This window comes from Protomyctophum parallelum, assembly GCF_964188405.1.
Source record: "Protomyctophum parallelum genome assembly, chromosome: 11".
In the NCBI taxonomy this organism is placed as follows: domain Eukaryota; kingdom Metazoa; phylum Chordata; class Actinopteri; order Myctophiformes; family Myctophidae; genus Protomyctophum; species Protomyctophum parallelum.
Genome location: NC_139707.1, coordinates 34,395,878 through 34,418,729, shown reverse-complemented (window position 1 = coordinate 34,418,729; position 22,852 = coordinate 34,395,878). Strand labels below are relative to the sequence as shown.

Genomic DNA, 22,852 nt, shown 5'->3' with positions numbered 1-22,852 from the left:
TACAAGCTCATAGCGCTACGAGCTTGTCAATCTGCCATTTTTCCCAATGGCTAAAGTATAACTTAACGGTTCAAAACACCAAAAGGGGTTCTGTCACAATAATCGAGGCTATACTACTGGCCACAGATGGAGGGGCTGCACTGAAACATAGAGCTTATCAATTATGGCGCCGAGCCAGATAAAAGTTTGGCAGGCATTTTTAACCCATTCTGACCTGAGATCAGATTCATACGAGGTTTCCACTGGACACACACTGGTCTGATTAACCCATTCTGACCTGAGATCAGATTCTAAAAATGTCAGTCGTTCTTCGATTTTTCAAAAATAGCAGACCTACAAGCTCGTATGAGCTTGTAGATCTGCTATTTTTCAATAGCTAAAGCATAACATGATGCTAATACCAAAATGGGTTCCCGTTCAAAATGGATTAAGGGAGGTATAGACTCCATTATACCTCAACCTCTGCGTCGCACCGTGGAAACCAGCAGAGTATACGAGCACGCCCAGCTAGCTACGCCGCTAACCGGATTACGGCGGCGAGCTGCAACGTCTTAACTTGACCTTCCCAGCCACACCTCTCTCTCCGACAAGGAACTTCCTTCTTTGAGCGCTTGATCGCCCCTGGGCAAGCGAGCGAGCGGCTCTCAGAGACGGCGCAGTTCTTCCAAACGGCTGCCAGCCCTCTTAACTTCACAGAGCATATGGGCTTAAGAGCGGCGAGCGGAGCAGGGATATGGAAACGTTAGCCTTCAGAGACGCACTGGTGGCTGGCTGGGAAACCATGGGAGATAGGAGGGGGGGAATCAAAGCCAAGACAGCCGGCATCATCGGCTCAGCCAGGCAGAGTGCCATTTAATTCAGAAATGACTGGAATTCAAATGCGTTTTTCCTGTCTCAGTATTCAGGTGAACATCTTTGCACAAAGAGGTATCGACGTGACTGAGAAGCTTGTACGACTGCTAAACGTATAACCTAAACTCCCCCCTCCCTTCTCCTCTTCTCCGCTCGCAGGTCACGTCGGGGCATGAGAGGCTTGTCAGAGGCAACCTAACCTAACCTAAACTCAACCTAACCCAAACCTAACCCAACCTAAACTCCCCTCCCTCCTCTTCTCCAGGTCACGTCGGGGCATGAGAGGCTTGTCATCAGCCAACGGCGTTGTGAGCTGGACCCAGCACTGTTGACGGGGACATGGGCCTCTTCCTCAGGGCTTCCAGCACGCACAACAACAACACCACAACACGCCACCGCCTGGGTGACCGCCCCAACGCCACGCACCAACACGACCAGCACCACCACGGCAGCAGAACTCAACGGGACCCCGCGGGCTTCAGCCACCTCTCTGGAGGCGCCACCACGCCACCGCAGGCACCCAGCACTCAGCAGCAGCACCGTTGGTAAGACTCACACTCGCACCGTCATACTAAACTAATACCAGGGTTGAAAGAAAGGTCATATGAAGAAAGGTTAAGACACTTACAGTTACCAACGTTGGTGTACAGGAGGCACAGAGGAGATATGATCGAGGTCTATAAACTTGTTCACCAGATATATGACCATTTTTAGGACAGCAGGTATGAGCTGAGAGGGAATTCTCTTAAACTCTTACCACTAAATTGTCATTCAGAAAAGAGAGAATTTCTTTACACTTAGAGCTGTCAGAGCATGGAATAAACTTCCGGAGGAAGTGGTCCAGGCTCCTTCAGTCAATACTTTTAAGAATAGACTTGACAAATTTTGGTCAACAAAAGGTTTTTTGTATAACTATAGGGCTGGCTTGTAAGGTCATAGACTGGTAAATACGGGAAGTGTATTATGTATAAGATATAAGAAAAAACCCAAAGTGGGCGGGTCCACATGAACTTGGTTTGTTTTAAAGTGTAAAAAAAAAAAAGAATATGAATGTACTTATGTATGTATGTACTTGTGAAATGTATTTATGTCTGTTTTGAGTCTGGCGTAGAGGATTTCATCCTGTGCTGGAAATCTTTTCAATAAATTTCAATAAATAAATCATAATAGGGACTTTCAGCAACGGCTGTTTTCAGGACGGCTCCGCTACGCGGAAGTACGGTAGCTGTGACGCAGTCGCCGTAGCTGTCAAAATCGTTAAGCAAACAGCTGACGGCAACATTGGTTGCCATGGTGACGTCTATGCAGCATGTGTCAAACTCCCCGTCGCTAACAGCATCAGCTAACTTGCCGATATTGCTTAATTCGTATGCGCTGGACATGATCAGCAGTGGATCTGTGTTGTTCTAAAACCGTTTTAACAAACACTAAAAGGCTTTCTTACCTTTCTTTGTAGTTACGTCCCCATCAAAGAGGTCCAGGTGTTATTTTGTGCAAAAGCTCCTTATTGGCTATTTCCCCTACCATAAGCCCTAAATGAATTGCATTGAATTGAATGGGATGTATGGGGTGTTGTGCTAATTCGCTTATTTCCATCGAAATAAGTAGTAAAGTGTGCCACTTGGGTTATTATTTACATTATGAAGAGAGGATATATACAAAAAATATATCATTTTGAGCGATGGAAATAAGCGAATTAGCACAACACCCCATACATCCCATTCAATTCAATGCAATTCATTTAGGGCTTATGGTAGGGGAAATAGCCAATAAGGAGCTTTTGCACAAAATAACACCTGGACCTCTTTGATGGGGACGTAACAACTACAAAGAAAGGTAAGAAAGCCTTTTAGTATGGAATTCTCCTTTAATATGACATATGATGGTATTTAGTGTTATTTCTTCATTCGGAGCATGCCATCCATCACACAGCATAAGAGAGGTGATGGAGCAATCGCTGTAAATGTATGACAGCTATCATTTCAATAAACATGCTTATGACATTGTAGATGGAAGTGTAGGTTCTGCCGTAGTAGAAAGGGTTTATGTATGTGAGCACTGATCCATTTCCGGTTGCCGTAGCCGACTGCCGTAGCCATCGTTGCTTAAAGTCGCTAATATCTGTCAGTAGTACCTCAGTTTCGTGCATTAGTTGCGTTCCTGTGAGTGACCAGATCTTTGAACAGGGCATTAGCACAGAGACTGTCTCGATGACGGTCTCGATGACGAAGCCGGACGAACAGACTCAACCGAGCGAAAGACAGTCCGAGGCACAAGATGACTGGGATGCCAGCGTGCTGACAGGTTGCTGCCAGACAGGAGATAACAAAGGGAGAGATGGCTTCGCTATGATTTCCTCCCTGCACCCCCCCCCCCCCCCCCCCCCCCCCCCCCCCCCCTCCACGAGGAGGAGGAGAACCGGTCCCCAGTGGCCGGCTGACCGGCCTGCCTGCCACGGCTGAAGCCTGCATATGGGAGTGTCAGTGTCTTCGGGAGGTGAAGGAGGCGCAGCCGTGGCTGGCAACAACGCGGCCTGTCGCAGAGCGGAGTGCCATCTGGGCCCACTGACGTGGCACCAGATGCTGTCAGAGGCTTAGCGTGATCGGGGGAAGAAGAGTGCCACTCGGTGCGCGCATCTCACTCTGTAACGTGATAATGGTTGGGGTTTTAGATGCCCGCACTTCTCATTAGCACGTCGCCACTTTCGATTTCACTCCCTCCTAGGTGCCAGGTGCTCTCCGGCACTTTGGTTTTCATTATTCCTGGCAGGATGGGGTTGGAGAGGTGGTTAGAGGTGGGTGGTACGCACTTTGAGTGCTGCATTTTTATTATTATTATTGGACAGTTGACGTTAATATCAAATTGTCATTGACCTCATCGATCTGTTTGTGAAGTGTTCCCAGTGCCTCTGGGCGACGTGAGAAAAGCTAACTGTAGACAAACTCTCTCTCTCTCTGTCTCTCTGTTTCTCTCTGCATCTGTCTCTGTCTCTCTGTCTCTGTCTGTCTCTGTCTCTCTCTGTCTGTCTCTGTCTCTGTCTCTCTCTGTCTCTCTGTTTCTCTGTCTCTCTCTGTCTCTCTCTGTCTCTGTCTCTGTCTCTGTCTCTGTCTCTGTCTCTGTCTCTGTCTCTGTCTCTCTCTCTCTGTCTCTCTGTCTCTCTCTCTGTCTCTCTCTGTCTCTCCAGGTCTCCAGCTCTTGGTAGACACTCCCAGTAGCCTCCTCTCTAATGAGGATGTCTGATACTGTCACTGTAAAAGAGACGAGCGACACTATGAGAGGCCTGGAGACGGAGGAGAGCCACGCTACGCCGGACGCCCCCAACAACGACGAAGACGACGACACCACCGGCCTCCTGACCAAGAGCGACTGCAGGGAGCCACAGGCCCCCCGGGCCCCCCAGGCTGGGTCTGATACCCAGGCCCGGCCCCAGGGTTCTGGGTCTGACACCCAGCAGCCACAGGCCGGGCCTCAGGGTTCTGCGTCTGACACCCAGGCCCGGCCTCAGGCTGGGTCTGACACCCAGCAGCCCCAGGCTGGGTCTGACACCCAGGGTTCTGGGTCTGACACCCAGGCCCGGCCCCAGGGTTCTGGGTCTGACACCCAGGCCCGGCCCCAGGGTTCTGGGTCTGACACCCAGCAGCCACAGGCCGGGCCTCAGGGTTCTGCGTCTGACACCCAGGCCCGGCCTCAGGGTTCTGGCTCTGACGCCCAGCAGCTACCGCCAACAACGCCACCGCCTCCTCCCGCTCACACCCAGCCGCTGTCTCAGCCGCCACCGCCCCAGCCTCCGCCTGAAGCAGAAGTCGACGTCTGCCAAGACAAGGACGAAAGTCAGGTAAAAAATTATATAAAAAGGCTTTCACGCCATCGGCCACACGGCGTGTTCCCCCCCCTCCCTCCCCAACAGTCCCATGCCATCGGCCACACGGCGTGTTCCCCCCCCCTCCCTCCCCAACAGTCCCATGCCATCGGCCACACGGCGTGTTCCCCCCCCCTCCCTCCCCAACAGTCCCATGCCATCGGCCACACGGCGTGTTCCCCCCCCCCCCCTCCCTCCCCAACAGTCCCATGCCATCGGCCACACGGCTTGTTCCCCCCCCCCCCTCCCTCCCCAACAGTCCCATGCCATCGGCCACACGGCGTGTTCCCCCCCCCCCCTCCCCCCCCAACAGTCCCATGCCATCGGCCACACGGCGTGTTCCCCCCCCCCCCCTCCCTCCCCAACAGTCCCATGCCATCGGCCACACGGCGTGTTCCCCCCCCCTCCCTCCCCAACAGTCCCATGCCATCGGCCACACGGCGTGTTCCCCCCCCCCCCCCTCCCCCCCCAACAGTCCCATGCCATCGGCCACACGGCGTGTTCCCCCCCCCCCTCCCTCCCCAACAGTCCCATGCCATCGGCCACACGGCGTGTTCCCCCCCCCCCCCCTCCCCAACAGTCCCATGCCATCGGCCACACGGCGTGTTTCCCCCCCCCCTCCTCCCTCCCCAACAGTCCCATGCCATCGGCCACACGGCGTGTCCCCCCTCCCTCCCTCTCCAACAGTCCCACGCCTGTCAGCCCATTTTCCCCACCGTTTGCCTCAGCCCCCCGCCCACCTCCCCGCCTCCCCCTTCCCCTCCTATAACTCACCTCAATCAACTCTGAGCCACTCCAATTTCCTTATTGGAGTGCAGTGTGTCAGTTGAAAAGGGTTCGCTTGGTGTCATGGGAATAAACTAAAGGTATATGTGCTAGGAGATGTCTGGGGGGGGTGGTGGGGTGGGGGGGGGGACTAGTGAGGGGGGCAAGGTGGTGTGTGTGGGGGGGCATTATTGGGCCTTGTAATGGCAAGTGGAGTTGAGCAGCAGAAATAATTGCTTTCCGATACAACGCTGCGCTGAGAGGGGCCCTGGGGAGCCTCTGTGTGAAGCACAACCAATCAATCGGCAGATAATTGAGTTATGAGAACCTGCACAGGCGATGGCGGAAAAAAAAAAGGTTATTATATGCTTGAAGGTTGCGGGCGGGTGTAGGGAAAGGGAGGGGTGCGCTGCAGCGTCCAAATTTCATTCCCCGTCCTCTCTCTGCTGACGGGGTGAGCAGCGAGTGAGCAGCCAAGTTTCTCTCCTCCGATGCTGTGACATTTCGCTTGGCTCTGCGTTCAGTGTCTCAGTGTGTTTGTCATCTGAAAAGAGTGCTGAGCCTTTTACTGTTTATTGCAGTCCTCTCAGACGACCCTCTCCTTAACCCATTTTGGACTCCTAATAAATCCTAATGGTTTTCAGAAAAACCCATGTTTCTATGTCAGTTGGTGCTCAACCTTTTTCATGTCAAGGACCCCCAGAATTATTGCGAACGCAGTGAGCACTAACTATGAGACCCTGCAGATCGTGTCTGTGTGTGTGTCTGTCTGTCTGTCCCGCTGTGACACCACCCGCCCGCCACCAGAGGACGCAGCTGTAGCACACACACACACACACACACACACACACACACACACACACACACACACACACACACACACACACACACACAGTAGAAAACTTAAAAAAATTACTAACTAAAAAGAAAAAAAATGTAAGTAATTTATTCTAATTGTTGTTATTGCAATTTACGAGCTGCGTTTGCTTCCCGCGTTTGCGCGTCTTACTTGTCTCTATTGGGCCACGGAACCCCCATCTCAATCTTGTAGATCTGCTATTTTTCAACGGCTAAAGTATAACGTAACGCTTCAAACACCAAAAGGGGTTCCCGTCCAGAATGGGTTAAGAGCCCGGTCCAATACCGTGGCAGTCAGAACGCCAGAGGGAGCACAGGCTGCAGCCAGCAGTCAGTCAGTCAGTCCTCCTCCTCCACTCCGCTTGTGAGAGCCAAGCGCAAGGAGGGGAAAGCACATAAATCTCTGTCTTGAAATCCCGGCTTATCCACCGACTTCTTCGATGTCACTCCTTGGGTCTATGGGAAGCAGAACAAACGTCTTCGCATCCATCCGTCTGTCTCCTACACTTTGGAGGTTCTGAAGCGGTTCTGCTGCATGACAACGTAGTGGGATCGGATGGCCAGCGGAAACTGCTATTTTTGAAAAGTCGTTAAAATGAATATATCATTGAATATATTTCAGAGCGAACATTTTTAACTAAAATATTTGCTTCTGGGGGGTCCCTGGAACTACATATGTTGAGATGGGGGTCCGTGGCCCAATAGAGATAATTCTGGGGGTCCTTGACATGAAAAAGGTTGAGTACCACTGACACAGAAACATGGGTTTTTCAGAAAACTCAGCATTTAGAAGCCTTTTTTTCCATCGACCTCTGTCCAAAATGGGTTAATAATTTTAAACTCCATTTAAACTCCATTTCCCCGCTTCAGTGAGTCCAAAATGCCGCGGCACGCGTCCTAACAGGAACTCGCAGGTGTGACACCACATCACACCCGTTCTGACATCACTTCACTGGCTCCCTGAGTGCGCTTCCAAATTGATTTTAAAGTTGTATGTGTTAGTTTTTAAATCACTGAATGGTTTGGCACCCCGCAGTATCTGTCAGAAGTTATTGAGGTGTAAAGGTCAAAAAGAAAACCCGCCTAGAGACCAGAGGTGACCGAGTCTAGTTTTAGTCGACTAAATGTCATGAGATTTTAGTCGACTAAATCTACAGTTGATTTAGTCGACTAAAATGTATTTTGGCAGGCCTTGATGCCGTCATATGACTGATTTTACACTTGCTGAAAATAGCCCATCTACAAGCTCGCATCACATCGCAGCTTGTAGATCTGCTATTTTCAGCATGCAACCAAGTGTAAAATGACTTATACTGGATCTCTTGTCCACTAGTCCCTTCCTTTTTCTTTCTTTTTTAATATATTTTTTATCCCACGATTTTTGTAACCCCTGTGTCAATCATCTAATGTGATCCTGGGCTCTACACACCCTCCGCCAACCTGGGGAGAGCAACGGACTTAACTCATGCTTCCTTCATGCTTGAGTGTCCAAGTTGCTCCTTTACACCTGACAGGGGGGAGTTTCCCTGGTTGGACGTAGCGCGGGGAAGGAACACGTTATTCCAACCAGTTCCTTTCCCCTCCATCAGGTGCCCCGGCTGTCCAGGGGGAGGCAGTTTAGAGACCAGGATTACTGCATGTTTTTACTCCACACAGAAAGGCCCTGTGTGGAGTTTGCATGTTCTCCCCGTGTCCCCTAGGGTAGATACCCTCACAAAAACATGCAGTAATCCTGGTCTCTAAACTGCCTCCCCCTGGCCAGCCAGGAATAACGTGTTCCTTCCACGCGCTACGTCCAACCAGGGAAACTCCCCCCTGTCAGGTGTAAAGGAGCAACTTGGACACTCAAGCATGAAGGAAGCATGAGTTAAGTCTGTTGCTCTCCCCAGGTTGGCGGAGGGTGTGTAGAGCCCAGGATCACATTAGATGATTGACACAGGGGTGAAAAATAGGTTACAAAATCGTGGGATAAAAAATATATAAAAAAAAAAGAAAGGCCCTTTCGCCAACCCCGCCTTCGGGTATGGGCACTGATGACGCGGAGGAGGAAACACGCCGCCAGCACCCACAGCGCCCCGAGCGGGAATCGAACCCAGGACCTTCTAGCTGTGAGGCGACAGCACTACCAACTGTGCCACCGTGCCCCCCCACTAGTCCCTTCCTAACATTTTAGTCTATAGTCTGTATCTGTTGACGAAATTGTCAACACATTTAGTCTTAGTTTTAGTCATCATGGCTTACTTTTTCATTTAGTTTTCGTCAGTGAAAAAAGGTAGTCGACGGACATTTTTCGTCTTAGTTTTAGTCGACGAAAAACAACACTGATAGGTTGCATGCTTGCAGACACAGATGATGCAGCTCTAGTCTCAAGTCTCAGCTTCAGTCTGCAGTGTCGGATGTCGAGTCTTTCAATGCTACCGACATGGGACACAATTTGAGGTTAACTTGTGTACAGCAACAAGTTCTAGATAGGATAGAAGGGGATCCTTTTCCCCCTGAGAGTGTTGCAAGTTGATATTGGAAACCAAGACTAGATTTTTATACTGAAATACTTTAAAAAAATAAGTCAAACTACTGCTCTGTTGATCAAAATCAAATCGTTGTTGAAATCTTCTTTATCCGACAGTAGGGATGTGTAAATGTGTCCAAAATGAAAATCGATTTGTATAATTCAATATTAACGATTAATCGATTAATCGTTTTTTGGGGGGGGGGGGGGGTTTAACTTTTTTTTTTTTTTTTTTTTTTTTACCTTTTTTTTTTTTTTTTTTTTTAATGAACCCTACAAATAAAAAAAATCTTCCCCCCAAGGGGTACCTAAGTCAAAAAAGTTTGGGAGCCCCATATGTAGTTGATTAACAATAATTGTAACTCTTGAGAGTTAATAAGGGTCCATTTGGTTACTAACTCCATCTTTTAAATGGGACCACTGGTGGTCCCTGGACCACTGTTGATCCAATTGATCACCATAGCAACCCCAGCCTAGGCCTGATTAGGTAAATTCCCAACACCTGCTAAATCCTCCAAACCTGTATATTGATTGGAATCAATCTTCACTCACACTCCTCTCATGCAGCTACACAGACACATCCCAGGCACACTTTGGTAGGCCTATAGCCCTGTCCTGTTTGGATGACAATATTGCCTTTCCAACAGATTTTCATTAAAAAAAAAAAAAAAAAAAAAAAAGAACAAAAAAACGATTATCGATTATTCATTTTCATAATTTGAAAAATCGATGTAGAAGACATTTTTTTAATCTGATCTCAGGTCAAAATGGGTTAAGTGCTTGTCAGCAAAACATATTTAGTGGAGCGGCCTTTATTTGTATTTTTCTGTTTTTGTTATGTGGACCTGAATGAAAGTATGTGGACCTGAATGAAAGTATGTGGACCTGAATGAAAGTATGTGGACCTGAATGAAAGTATGTGACCTGAATGGGACCTTTAGGGATGTATCGTTTCACTTAGTCGCTGCCCGTCAAGGTATTGAAGACATTGTTGTGCCTGGAGTTATTTCCGATCTGTTTCCCGAAAGATCTGCCTAAAATGCTGCTGTAGTTATCGGCGTGTGTGCTGATCCGATGCCACGTAATTTATCATGATGACATTTCACTTTTTTATTCACAATATTTTGAATGCTTCCATTTTGGTTTTTATAACTGTTTTATACTCTTGTGTACTGTTTACATTTTTATTTGACTAAATTGTAGCTGCACTTTAACTCTTATTAATGGAATTTAATTCCTAGATCAGTAGTCCTCAAACCTTTAGAATTTCATGGACCCCCAGGGGCCGTTTGGAACCCTGAGGGTTCCTGGACACTACTTTGCGCACCACTATCCTAGACTTTCTTTACACACTGCTATAGAGCGTCCCAGCCCCGCCCCCTTGAGAGACCCGGAAAATAAATCCCCGTTCATTTTCCTCATAGACTTTTCAGAAAGTATTTATTTAAAAACGTTTACACCACGGACAAAGCCAACTCTTGTCGTGACAAATCATGACAACAAACACAATTTTTCGGGGCTGAACAAATAATTAGAAAGAAGAAGAAAACGACAGGTTTGTTTGTTTTTCTTCTTTGTAATTATTTGTTTGGTCCGAAATATTGTGTTTGTTGTCATGAATTGTCACGACAAGAGTTGGCTTTGTATGACGCTTAAAAGGTCTTTAAATGTCTATGGGAAAAATGCATTGGGAACTATTTCCTGGGCCTGGCGTCGTCATGAAAGGTGGCGGGACAGCGACGCTCTATCGGGGAAGTGAACGTGTTATCAGTAGTCTCGGGTATACATCTCTACTTGGACCCCATGCACACACAATGCTGAACTCATGTCTCGCCTCTGTCTCATTGCCTATCGTACAGCGGCAAGCGCCCGGGCAGTCAGGAAAACGGGCCAAGGTACAGTGTGCAAGAGGCATGTCTGTAACAAAGTGGTTTTGCATCAAATGTTGGGTGCTGGTTGTTAAGGGTGTTTCTGCTTGTCTGCACGTTGCTGTCAGAGATGTTCAGATCCATCACTTGTTCACACCTTTGCAGTGACATCATTAACTTTTTTTTTGTTTTACTCCAAAATGTGCCACATTGATGACTGAGAGCATGATGTAGTCTTGAAAAAATAAATAAATTAATTAACCCATTTTGGGCCGGAACCCCTTTTGGTGTTAGCATTATGTTATGCTTTAGCTATTGAAAAATAGATCTACAAGCTTGTAGGTCTGCTATTCTTTTTTTAAATCGAAGAACGACTGACATAGAAACATAGCTTTTTCAGAAAACTGTCAGGATGTAGAAGACATTTTTAGAATCTGATCTCAGGTCAAAATGGGTTAAGACCAAGTACATTGCTAGTGTGTAATCTTTTCTTTTTGGCCTGCATTGCATGGGAACATGAGTTTTTATCTTTTTGTTTTACTTTTTATTTTTATTTTTTGCTCGTCTTGTTGCGTCCATCCATAGCACTTTGGTTTGTGGTGTTGTAACAAATCTCTGTCCCATTCTGACTTCTTCTTCTTAACCATCACCACTCTCCCCTCCTCCCCCCAGTCTAACTCAAAGTTTAAGTTAGTTCGGAGCCTGGCTGTTTGCGAAGAGTCCTGTCCTCCCCCTAGTACCTCTGATCTACCACGAGGACATCAGGTAAAAAGAAAACCCACTCCCCCCCCCCCCCCCTGTTGTTCCAACAGTCGGCAACACCACCTCCACCTCCAACACACAAACCTAACCCATCCCTCCTGTTCTTCCAACAGTCACCACCACCACCACCTCCAACACACAAACCTAACCCATCCCTCCTGTTCTTCCAACAGTCACCACCACCACCACCTCCAACACACAAACCTAACCCATCCCTCCTGTTCTTCCAACAGTCACCACCACCACCTCCACCAACACCACCTCCAACACACAAACCTAACCCATCCCTCCTGTTCTTCCAACAGTCACCACCACCACCACCACCACCTCCATACAAACCTAACCCATCCCTCCTGTTCTCCCAACAGTCGGCACCACCACCACCACCTCTAACCCATGCTCTGGTGTCTCAACTGTCATTTCAATACATAGTCATTAGTCATGCCCAAATGGCCAAAAGAAAGATGCATACAGTACGTTATGTTATTCCCCTCTTTCACCAGCTGTTTATTTCATCCTTGAGCAAGTTGAATTCCATTTGCTTTTTCCTGTTTTTCTTCTTCTTTTTTTTTCTTTTTTTTTGTGGGTTTTTCCCCCAAAAAATATCTTACAATTGATCTGCAATTTAGTCTCTGTAGAGCTCTGTAAAACTAGAATTACATGCAAATGGAGACTCAAATTGTAACAAAGACATAAATATAGACAGGCCAAATAACCATAATTCAATAGCTAAAGTATAACATAATGCTTAAAATACCAACAGGGGGTTCCCGTTCAGAATGGATTAAATTGAGTGCTTTGCTGTAACCGGTAGCAAAATGTACTTAACTTTCACTGTGAGCTGCCTAGTGCCTCCTGCCTCCTTCTCTTCAGTGCTACCTTGGATAACACGCCAACAGCAGCACTAAAGCTCTGTTAACTTCACTGTGAGCTGCCTAGTGCCTCCTGCCTTCTTCTCTTCAGTGCTACCTTGGATAACACGCCAACGGCAGCACTAACGCTCTGTTAGCAAAGCTGCAAAACTCAGAACCCACGCTGCTTTTCTCTTGGCGAGCGGCGATGAGCGCACCATGCCTTCCAACGTAAACATTATGCAGGATTTATGCGCTTGTACATCATGTCACGCAAACTAAACGTATAAATCATCCGTTGCAAACCACTTCCCCAGAGACTGGGGAGAATAAAAAAACAAATCCCTGCTCCCCAGTCGTCCCACTCTTCATGTTGTGTACTTGTGTTCTGCTCTCTTCCTACTTTTGTATTGACTCTGAAAAGCATTTATTATGAGGCTTTTTTTCTCCTCCACATTTTTCTTTTTATTTCAAATCAAAGACTTTTTTTTTTCTTTTCTTTTTTGAATGGAAGACTTATTCAATCCCAGTGCCTCCCCCCTGCACCCTTCCAACCCTCGTAGGGTCTTTGTCTGCATCGGTTTGGACGGAAAGCTTTAAGCCCAGCACTCTTGATGCGTATGGGCTTTCTCATGGCTCCCCTGCTAAGCCGCTACTGAATGTGTTTTAAAGAGTAGGTAACATGTTTGGCACTACTTTCCCCAATTTAATTGTGTAATAATTGTGAACACAAGGGTCAATACAACTATAGTGTCATTGTGTGTACTTTGGGAGCTGTCAGAAGGAGGTTACAACTCCCGAAGCACCGCCCATTCACCTCGGAAAGTCACGAGTCAATATGGCGCGTCATCAAGGGGGGTTATTGTCGGGCCCCCATAGGATTACATTGAAAAGTGGCTGTGGGAATTACCATATTAAACACTCTACTAAGGGAGTAAATATATAACTTTGTTAACGACCATGACCGGGGATATTTCGGCTCTCACACGTTGTGTTTTCTTAATAATTGAGCAGACCGTTTTTGCAATATTCATAGTGAAACAGGGCTAGCGTCGGTGGCTAGTTGCGAGGGCCATGTCTTAACTCTTCTCCAGGCTGGTTACAGCGGGCCACTGAGAGGCAGCTATCCCAGAATGAGTGCTTCTCTGTGGGTACTAGTAGGCTATAAGCAGGGTGACTTGGCATGATTATTATGGAGGGTTTTTTTCTAGACAAATGATGACAACATAGGATTAATACGGGACATGAAGCATATTCATGAGGGAAAGTTGATAATTAGAAGAAAGACTTTAATAACATAAAACATAACATTTAAACGTGGATCCTGTTGTAAACAAGTATAATGCTTTATCAGTGTGTCGTCCACTCCACAGTAATTGTATTGAGTTGTGCTTTCATGTTAAATGTACCCATTCTGCAAACGGTTAATACACACTTAATTAATTAAATCAATTAAACCAAGCACTTTTTGTCCGAGGTTTTCGAGACATAAATGAAAGATTGTGAGTAATTTCGAGTATGCATAAATCAGTAGGCTATAAGGCTATTAAAATAATATGAGGGTTTATTCTGCTGGGCGTATTGGGCCGGCCACCTTGGCTGACGGGATTGTATTTTTCTGGACAAAGAATAAATTAATCTGCTATTTTAATGTGAATGTTTGCAGATACATGCACCCATGCTTTACACCTCGTTTTCTTAGTGCTACACTTCTATTCTACACATGGAACCAAACGGTCCGTTTGGTTCCATTTGTACACTGACTTAAATTAACATCGATTTTACACTATAAATCGGGGTCTCAGAGGTAGAAATGCCGTAGACTAATGCATGTCAAACTGGGGTCCTTGAAAAAACGGGTTGAGAATCACTGCTAGAGCCGTAAACATCTTCTCGTAGCCTATGGTGGTCCCTGACATTATTGGCATCTTCAAATGGGGGTCCGCGGGCTGATTAGTGTCAATTTGGGGGTCCTTGACATGAAAACTTTTATATATTGCAGTCACATGTGCTTGCTTAATAATATCAACGTTCCCATCTTTTACCGTATACATGCGTCGGTATTGGTTCAAATTATACCTACTCTTGGTTCCAAGGTATAATTTGAACCAAGACCGAATATCATTACGTCGGATATGAATTGCAAAAGCAGATTGAAAGCTGGCGACAGTGGCGAGCCATAGTCTCTCTAGACAGACTGCATGTTGACTCGTAGGGCCGTAGAGATTATACATTATATACAGTATAATTGCGGGGGTGGGAGTATTGTATAGGCATACTGTTAATTCAGTCAATTTCTGCAAACATAACTACTTTTAGCTGATAAAAGTTCACCAACCAGTACCACCACCAACCAACACATCGTTCCTTTTGTTTGTCTGCTCCATTGAAGTGCAATGAAGTCCACTCCTCCGCGTGTCCTTTTTCATCAGATGATACCAACTGGCTGCGTTCCTAATGTTATCAATTTATCATACAATTCTAACCATTCTATCAACGCAGTTAAAATATTTAGCTATAGGCTACAACATGATTTATGATGTACAGTAGTAGAAATAGAAGACCTAGACTATAATTATGCAAGGAATAGGCTAGCTTGAAATGTCTGGCAGTGATTCTCAACATCGTAGAATGTCATATACATTATTATATTCATATAGGCATTTATAGTTATGTAGGCATACGCATACCTCTTCAAGTAGATAAATGTACATTACTCAATGCTCAGCTTCAATTGATATTGCAACAAAATGAAGTATCACTTTTATTTACAATACAAAAATATATATGACGGACAATATTCTGCAGTCTCCCCGGAATCCACAGAGCTCTGGAGTCTGGACCATGGTGGCGGCGTTCATGACACAGGCAATGTCCCCCTAAATGACAAAAGACTTGATTAGAACGGTAGACTAGCCCACTGTTACGGACTGGAATATATCCCACTAAATATTAATTTCATTTATGCAAAAGAAAAATACTTGGAGGCTATTTAGCTTCCATGTTTGGGTTGAATGAATGCATGTTATCATACACGAATGCCCCCGTCCCTACCACAATATTCCCTTTTGATTATTCAATTCTTACAGTAAATACACACTTACAGTAGCCTGATAGACATGTAAAAGGAACGCTGCATAGAATAAATTATTATCAAACCGATGCAATCGCATAACGTGCGATGCTCCACCATGTATCGGCTGGTTAGCATAGCCAAGTTGGCAACAGCTAATACTAGCAAAGTTTACTTGCACGTGAAACAGTCCCGCTGGTGGCTGGAGTCTGGACAGTTACAGGAATCGGTGGCCCTTGTGTAAGGAAGACTTTCTTCTCCTGGCTAATCTTTATTATTTGTGCTTGTTATTAGAATAACAAGCTGCTTTCGTCCACATAATGTTGCTGCATACTGTAGTGTAGTGTGCGCCCGCCGCCCGGCATCCTGGCAGTCGATGGGCGTGTCGAGTTAGCATTCCACCGAGACAAGATTTCAACCTCCCTTGATGACGCTGCGTTGCACGTCTTCAGGCAACCCGAAGTTTATTTCTCCAAAATGGCGAATGGCGATCATTTCAGTTGATAAAAAATATCAAATGTGGCTCCTCCCCAAAAAATGTTTTATATATAGTTGACATACTTAACACATTGATTGCTAACTGTTGAAATTCTACTCAGGATTGCTTCTGCTAAGCGATTAACATTGGACTTTTTAACTTTTTAGGGGCCCACAGCGAGGGGCCTCTTATAGCACATCGCACATTGCATAAATCAAAAGGAAGCCAAACTAGTCCACTTCAATTAAAAAAAAAAAAAATGATTCTACCATCTTCCATTCTGGAGATATTGACCTTTTTCTAAAACCTGCTTTTCACTGCACGCTGCTCTTTTGAAAAAACAGCAGAGATATGGAAGGTTGAAGTTGACAGACATTGACAGACAGATATAAAAATGAACACAAATAATATCATATACATACTACACACTGAATGAAAGCCCTGAATGTCTACTTTTAGGAGGAAAACAAATACACATGGTCCCATGTATAGTTTGTCAGTAATTGGCTGTTGAATGCAGCTTGCGCCCACCAGAGAGGATTTCAGAAAATGCATGGACCTGAAGAACCATTATTCACAAAATAAGGCCTATAGCGACATGTACATACTATATACCGTATGAAACAGAAGACTCTCTGCTTTCATAAGAAAAATACTTCTACTGTAATAATAATACAAATCACACCCCTGTGAAGTGAGCAGTGCAATGTTGCACAACATTGCACTGCTCACTTCACATGGGTGTGATTTTTATTATTATTACAGTAGAAGTATTTTTCTTATGAAAGCAGAGAGTCTTCTGTTTCATACGGTATATAGTATGTACATGTCGCTATAGGCCTTATTTTGTGAATAATGGTTCTTCAGGTCCATGCATTTTCTGAAATCCTCAGAGTATTTTAGACAAGACAAGGAACTGACAACTAAATATTCACAAAATAAGGCCTATACATACTATATACCGTATGAAACAGAAGACTCTCTGCTTTCATAAGAAAAATACTTCTACTGTAATAATAATGAAAATCACACCCCTGTGAAGTGAGCAGTGCAATGTTGCACTGCTCACTTCACAACATTGCACTGCTCACTTCACATGGGTGTGATTTTTATTATTATTACAGTATTAGTTTTTTTCTTATGAAAGCAGAGAGTCTTCTGTTTCATACGGTATATAGTATGTACATGTCGCTATATGCCTTATTTTGTGAATAATAGTTCTATAGGTCCATGCTTTCTCTAATCAGACCAGTGTGTGTCCAGTGGAAACCTCGTATGAATCTGATCTCAGGTCAGAATGGGCTAAAGTTCTCTCTGAAAAAGAGAATTTTATAAATGAAATGGATTCAATAGTCTAGTATTGACAAACAGTATATGGGATATGTGTATTTTATTTGTTTTCCTCCTAAAATTAGACATTTAGGGCTTTCATTCAGTGTGTAGTATGTATATGATAATTTATTTATGTTTATATCTGCCTGTCATGATAACGTCATGATGATGATGATTCTATGCACATATGTGATCATTGTCTCAGTAAACAAAATCAACAGATCGTTTGATAGCATAACAGTGACTTGAGAGGTTGACATGTCTGGACATGAACCACAGGAGCGACTCAACTCGCAGTGGGGGGGGGGGGTTCCACGACATGTCTGGACATGAACCACAGGAGCGATAAGCGTAGCCCGGCTGGCTGTGATTTCGACAAAATGACAGACAACACGATGGCTTCCGCAGCTTAGGATTGTATTAGTTATCCATTACAAACGGGTCGATTACGTCCCAGACGCCTTATCACTGCAATTGGCTGGCGAAGGCGCTATGGCGATTATGGTGATCAACTGCCGAGAATCTTTTTTCCGAGAATGAGAGTAGCATTGCAAACTGCAAAACGATCGATCGCAACTCGCAGTGTGGGGGGGGTTTTCCACGGTGTGATATCTGCTAGCCTAGTATACTGCTTCTTTGTCCAAACATGGCTGACGCGACGGCGAAAAAAAGACAGTTGGTCAGATGTATACTGCTTCTCCTATGGCGGTCCTTCGAGAATACGTCATTCGTTTCGCGTATACCTGTCCGTGTGCGTGAAATGGCGATCGACCGTTGGAGATTATTCTTGGTTTATATACGGGTTTATATTTCCGAGAATGAGGCGGCAGACCGGTGAGTTGTCGTTGGAAAGAATTAGAGAGGGCTGTGTCGAGTGGATCTGTGTGAATGAGTGGGGGGGGGGGGGAAGAAACTGTAATGCGATGGAGAGATGCCTCGGGAGAAACCATGTAGAAACAGGAGGGGAAGGGTAATCGAGTGTATTCACAAATTTCACACACACTAGAAAATGGGTAGCTCCATTTTAGATCCCCTGATCTGCGTTGGTCTATGCCGTGTGCAGGACGGCGATGCCGCCTCCCCAGTACGTCGTAATGGATACGGCATGCCTGGAATGTGGTTAGACCAGGCCTCTTTTCAGGAGGTGGGGGGCTTTAAACTCCCGGATCTCATAGCGGATCTTTCTGGAGATGATCGGTGTTACATTATGTGTTGTCCGGGCGTCAGAGAAGTTGATGTACAGTATACAGTAAAAACACCAATAAAACGCTTTAGAGCGTGATGCGCAGACGGCGCTCGAGATTAATAAAACGCTTTAGAGCGTTTTGCGCAATCGATGAGTTAAGGATTTTCTGAGAGACTTGTGTCAACAGTTTAGCAAATAAATAATATTACCCTCTCTTTAATAGACGTCTAATAAACTGGGGGGGGGTTAAAGTAGTTTGTTCTGATTTCAGGTGCATTAGACACAGTACAGCTCTTAAGTGGCTCCAGAGAAGTAAATAAACTGTTGCGGTTGTTGTTGTTTTTATTCTCCCCTGAACCCCAACCTGCATCCCTGAGGCCATTCATTCCACTGAGGCTGTTATTTCTTTATTATTCCATCCGTTTCTCAGTTTGTTTTTCCTCAAACAACCCCCCCATTGCCCCCGGTAATAATTCACACCACGTCCTCCTCCACCCTGAAAGCCCCTCTGGCTCTTTAGCCATTATGGTTAGAGTGGTGTGAATATAAACAACAAGCGAGTAAAGAGGTGGAGGAGGAGGAGGCGGCCATCTTAGAGAGAGAGACACTCTTGGGTCATGGTGATGGATCGTACAGTCTGTGCTGTGTTGACACGCAGATAAATGGTAAATGGTGCATTTATATAGCGCCTTTCCTTATCCAAGGCGCTTTACATAGCTTGTGCATTACATTCACCCATTCACACACACATTCATACACCGATGGCGGAAACCATGCAAGGCACCAACCTGCACATCAGGAGCAATTAGGGGTTCAGTGTCTTGCTCAAGGACACTTCGACACTATCTCTACCAGAGGTTGTCATGTTGGCTTTTCAAAGTTCCACGTCTTCATCAATTACCTGACATTGATTTAGCAATTAGGAAAATAAATAGAATTGTTATTAATGCCAATTTGGGATAAAAAAAAGCTACATTTGAACCTTGGTCGGGTCGCAGAATGCAATAACAGTTTTTTTTTTACTGTTGCTCTTCTTGCAGGATGAAATTCGGATCCAACTCCAAACCCAATCGTTTGACAAAGAGGAGCCACCAACGGCGAACAAGAATGAGGAAGACAAGGAGAAGAGCAGCGACAAGCTGGAGAAGACCGACAGAATGCCCAGGAAGATGTTATCCCGAGGTGGGCCTTTTGTTTAACCCATTTAGGCCTGATGTAGGGTTAGGGACATAGACATAATGCCCAGGAAGATGTTATCCCGGGTATAGACTCCTGGAGGACCCAAATTATGAGGTTAAATTCGTTAAGACGTGAAATACTTAAAGGGACACTTCACCCCTTCTTATTTGAATGATGTTTGGGAGACAAGAAACACTTTCCTTTATGTGGGTAATAATGTGTTTTTAGATATTTTGGAATTTCAAATTGTCCCTCATGGACACTGGTCTCACTTCATTGCTGGACTTCAATTCCCATAATGCTTAGCTGCACTGCTCCTCGTGGACAGGGGACAGAGGGCTGTCTTACTGGACATATCAATCGAACATGCTCTGTGCTGAAGCGTGTTTCATGGCCGCCTCAATGCTTTTCCAATGGAAGTCACATGGTTTGACCAAACAGTTGTGTGTGTGATGGGGGGAGGGGGGGGCAATCAATCACAAGTGTTTGGTCAAACCACATGACTTCCATTGGAAAAGCATCCGGGCGGCCATGAAACACAGGCAGAGCACAGCACAGTTGTTCTTTATGTGTGTACGAAGCCATGAAACACAGGCAGAGCACAGCACAGTTGTTCTTTCTGTGTGTACGAGGCCTGAGACATGTGGTCCAGGAAGTAAGTGAGCCCAGTGTCCATGACTTCAGAGACACTTGGAAATACTAAAATATTAACAACAACAACAATTCCCCACATAAAAAACCTCCAGGAAAGTGTTTCTTGTCTCCCAAACATCCTTAAAATAAGATTTTAATAAGATTTAATCATTTAATCATTAAAATAAGATTTTAATGATGTTGAAGTTTGTTTTTCCTCGTCCTTCAACTTGTTTTGTCCTTGTCCTCAGATTCCAGTCAGGAATACACAGACTCTACTGGGATAGATCTCCACGAGTTCTTAGTAAACACGCTGAAGAACAACCCCAGGTGTGTTGACACGCACGCACGCGCGCGCACACACACACACACACACACACACACACACACACACACACACACACACACACACACACACACACACACACACACACCTGTCACCATGATTACATAATAGGCTGAAACATTGTTTGTCCCAAGTTTCAAATGTTTTTTTTTTCGTAATTTAATGCCTTACTTCATCACTCGAAGTCTGTCGCACAGAAGTAGTGAAAATAGCAGATCTACAAGCACACAAGGCCTCACATCGCGAGGTGTCGTGAGCTTGTAGATCGGCTTATGTTCACTATTTTTAAATGTTCTTTTAAATGACACAAACCCGACGCCACACAATGTGTTGGGGGGGGGGGGGGGGGGGAATGGTGAATATACTGTAGCAGACCCACAAGCTCTTGTGTCGTGAGCTTGTAGATCAGCTATAATTATTAAATGCACGGACTGTTTTGGCCATACTATATTGAAAGTTTAGAAAGTCTGAAAGGCAAACGAAAATGCAATTTTTGATTTGTATAAATTCCAGTGTTTAATGCCAAAAAAAAAAAAAAAAAAGTCCTAAACTGCTATAAGCAATATGTAAAACTTGAATGACTTAATTTTTTTTTCTTTTTTATTCGCACAGCCAGCAATGGGTAAAACGCTCCCAAATTTTTTTTTGTCTCTGACCCATCTAGGGGGCCGCAATCTGCATTCAAAGATGTACCTAGAAGCTTTGTCATTGGTCGAAAAAAAACCCGGTCGCAATGACTAACCAATCAGGAAGCAGACAGGCAAACCCATTCCTGGCTGTGTCTGAAAAAAAAAAAAAAAAGTCATTCAAATATTGACATATTATTGCTTATTATTATTGCTTTAATCGCAAATAATCATGACAAATAACTATCAGCTAAAAAGTCCTGATCATGATGACAACCCTTAGTGTCACCTCTTTTATCTTTTCCTCGTGTCGGGCCATATTCAGCTGTTCTATAAAAAGACCTGCTCTCCAAAAGGTTACATTTTTAAAACTCTTGACATTGCCATGATGATGAAGACCTACTGTAAGCGCATTCTTTTTGTGACATTCACAGGGACAGAATGATGATGCTGAAACTGGAACAGGACATCCTCGACTTTATCAGTAACAACGAGTGAGTGCACGCTCCCTTTGGCCCACTTAATGCTTTTGGGGTTTACGTTTCAAGCCAATAAGCCGTCCCTTGTCATTTCTATTAAAGTCTGCATAATTTTCCCTATGATGGTTCCACACGTCGCCCCGGGGAGTGCTAATGAGATTTGACTCCGGGGCTATGTTCGAACAGCGCTGTTTAATAAAAAAAACGTGTTTCTAATTGTCCCTCCTTGGTCCCTGCTGAATTATTGATTTGTTTCCTCTGCCCTCTCACACACTCTCTCTCACTCTCTCTCTCTTTCTCTTTCTTTCTCTCTGTCCCTCTTACTCTTTATCCCTCTCTCTCTCTCCGTCTCTCTCTGTTCCTCTCACTCTTTATCCCTCTCTCTCTCTCCGTCTCCCTCTGTTCCTCTCACTCTTTATCCCTCTCTCTCTCTCCGTCTCTCTATGTTCCTCTCACTCTTTATCCCTCTCTCTCTCTCCGTCTCTCTCTGTTCCTATCACTCTTTATCCCTCTCTCTCTCTCCGTCTCTCTCTGTTCCTCTCACTCTTTATCCCTCTCTCTCTCTCCGTCTCTCTCTGTTCCTCTCACTCTTTATCCCTCTCTCTCTCTCTCTCCGTCTCCCTCTGTTCCTCTCACTCTTTATCCCTCTCTCTCTCTCCGTCTCTCTCTGTTCCTCTCACTCTTTATCCCTCTCTCTCTCTCCGTCTCCCTCTGTTCCTCTCACTCTTTATCCCTCTCTCTCTCTCCGTCTCTCTCTGTTCCTCTCACTCTTTATCCCTCTCTCTGTTCCTCTCACTCTTTATCCCTCTCTCTCTCTCTCTCTCCGTCTCTCTGTTCCTCTCACTCTTTATCCCTCTCTCTCTCTCCGTCTCTCTCTGTTCATATCACTCTTTATCCCTCTCTCTCTCCGTCTCCCTCTGTTCCTCTCACTCTTTATCCCTCTCTCTCTCTCCGTCTCTCTCTGTTCCTCTCACTCTTTATCCCTCTCTCTCTCTCCGTCTCTCTCTGTTCCTCTCACTCTTTATCCCTCTCTCTCTCTCTCCGTCTCCCTCTGTTCCTCTCACTCTTTATCCCTCTCTCTCTCTCCGTCTCCCTCTGTTCCTCTCACTCTTTATCCCTCTCTCTCTCCGTCTCTCTCTGTTCCTCTCACTCTTTATCCCTCTCTCTCTCTCCGTCTCTCTCTGTTCCTCTCACTC

At 45.4% G+C, this 22,852-nt stretch overlaps 1 protein-coding gene across 6 annotated transcripts in view; it reads left to right on the top strand.

Moving 5' to 3' along the window:
• The first annotated feature begins 1,259 nt into the window (after window positions 1–1,259).
• Window positions 1,260–22,852, top strand: part of LOC310866655 (R3H domain-containing protein 1-like) — a 67,053-nt gene continuing 45,460 nt past the window's right edge. For 4 of the 6 annotated variants that reach the window (XM_083776350.1, XM_083776348.1, XM_083776347.1 and 1 more), the window contains exons 1-7: window positions 1,260–1,397; window positions 4,037–4,687; window positions 10,703–10,738; window positions 11,384–11,476; window positions 19,434–19,575; window positions 20,457–20,535; window positions 21,612–21,671. In XM_083776350.1, coding sequence (XP_083632476.1) covers window positions 4,079–4,687; window positions 10,703–10,738; window positions 11,384–11,476; window positions 19,434–19,575; window positions 20,457–20,535; window positions 21,612–21,671 — 1,019 coding nt within the window. In that variant the 5' untranslated portion in view covers window positions 1,260–1,397; window positions 4,037–4,078. Of the gene's footprint in view, window positions 1,398–4,036; window positions 4,688–10,702; window positions 10,739–11,383; window positions 11,477–19,433; window positions 19,576–19,642; window positions 19,655–20,454; window positions 20,536–21,611; window positions 21,672–22,852 lie in introns of those variants that run through there. The other 2 variants (XM_083776349.1, XM_083776352.1) reach the window with 2 other exon arrangements.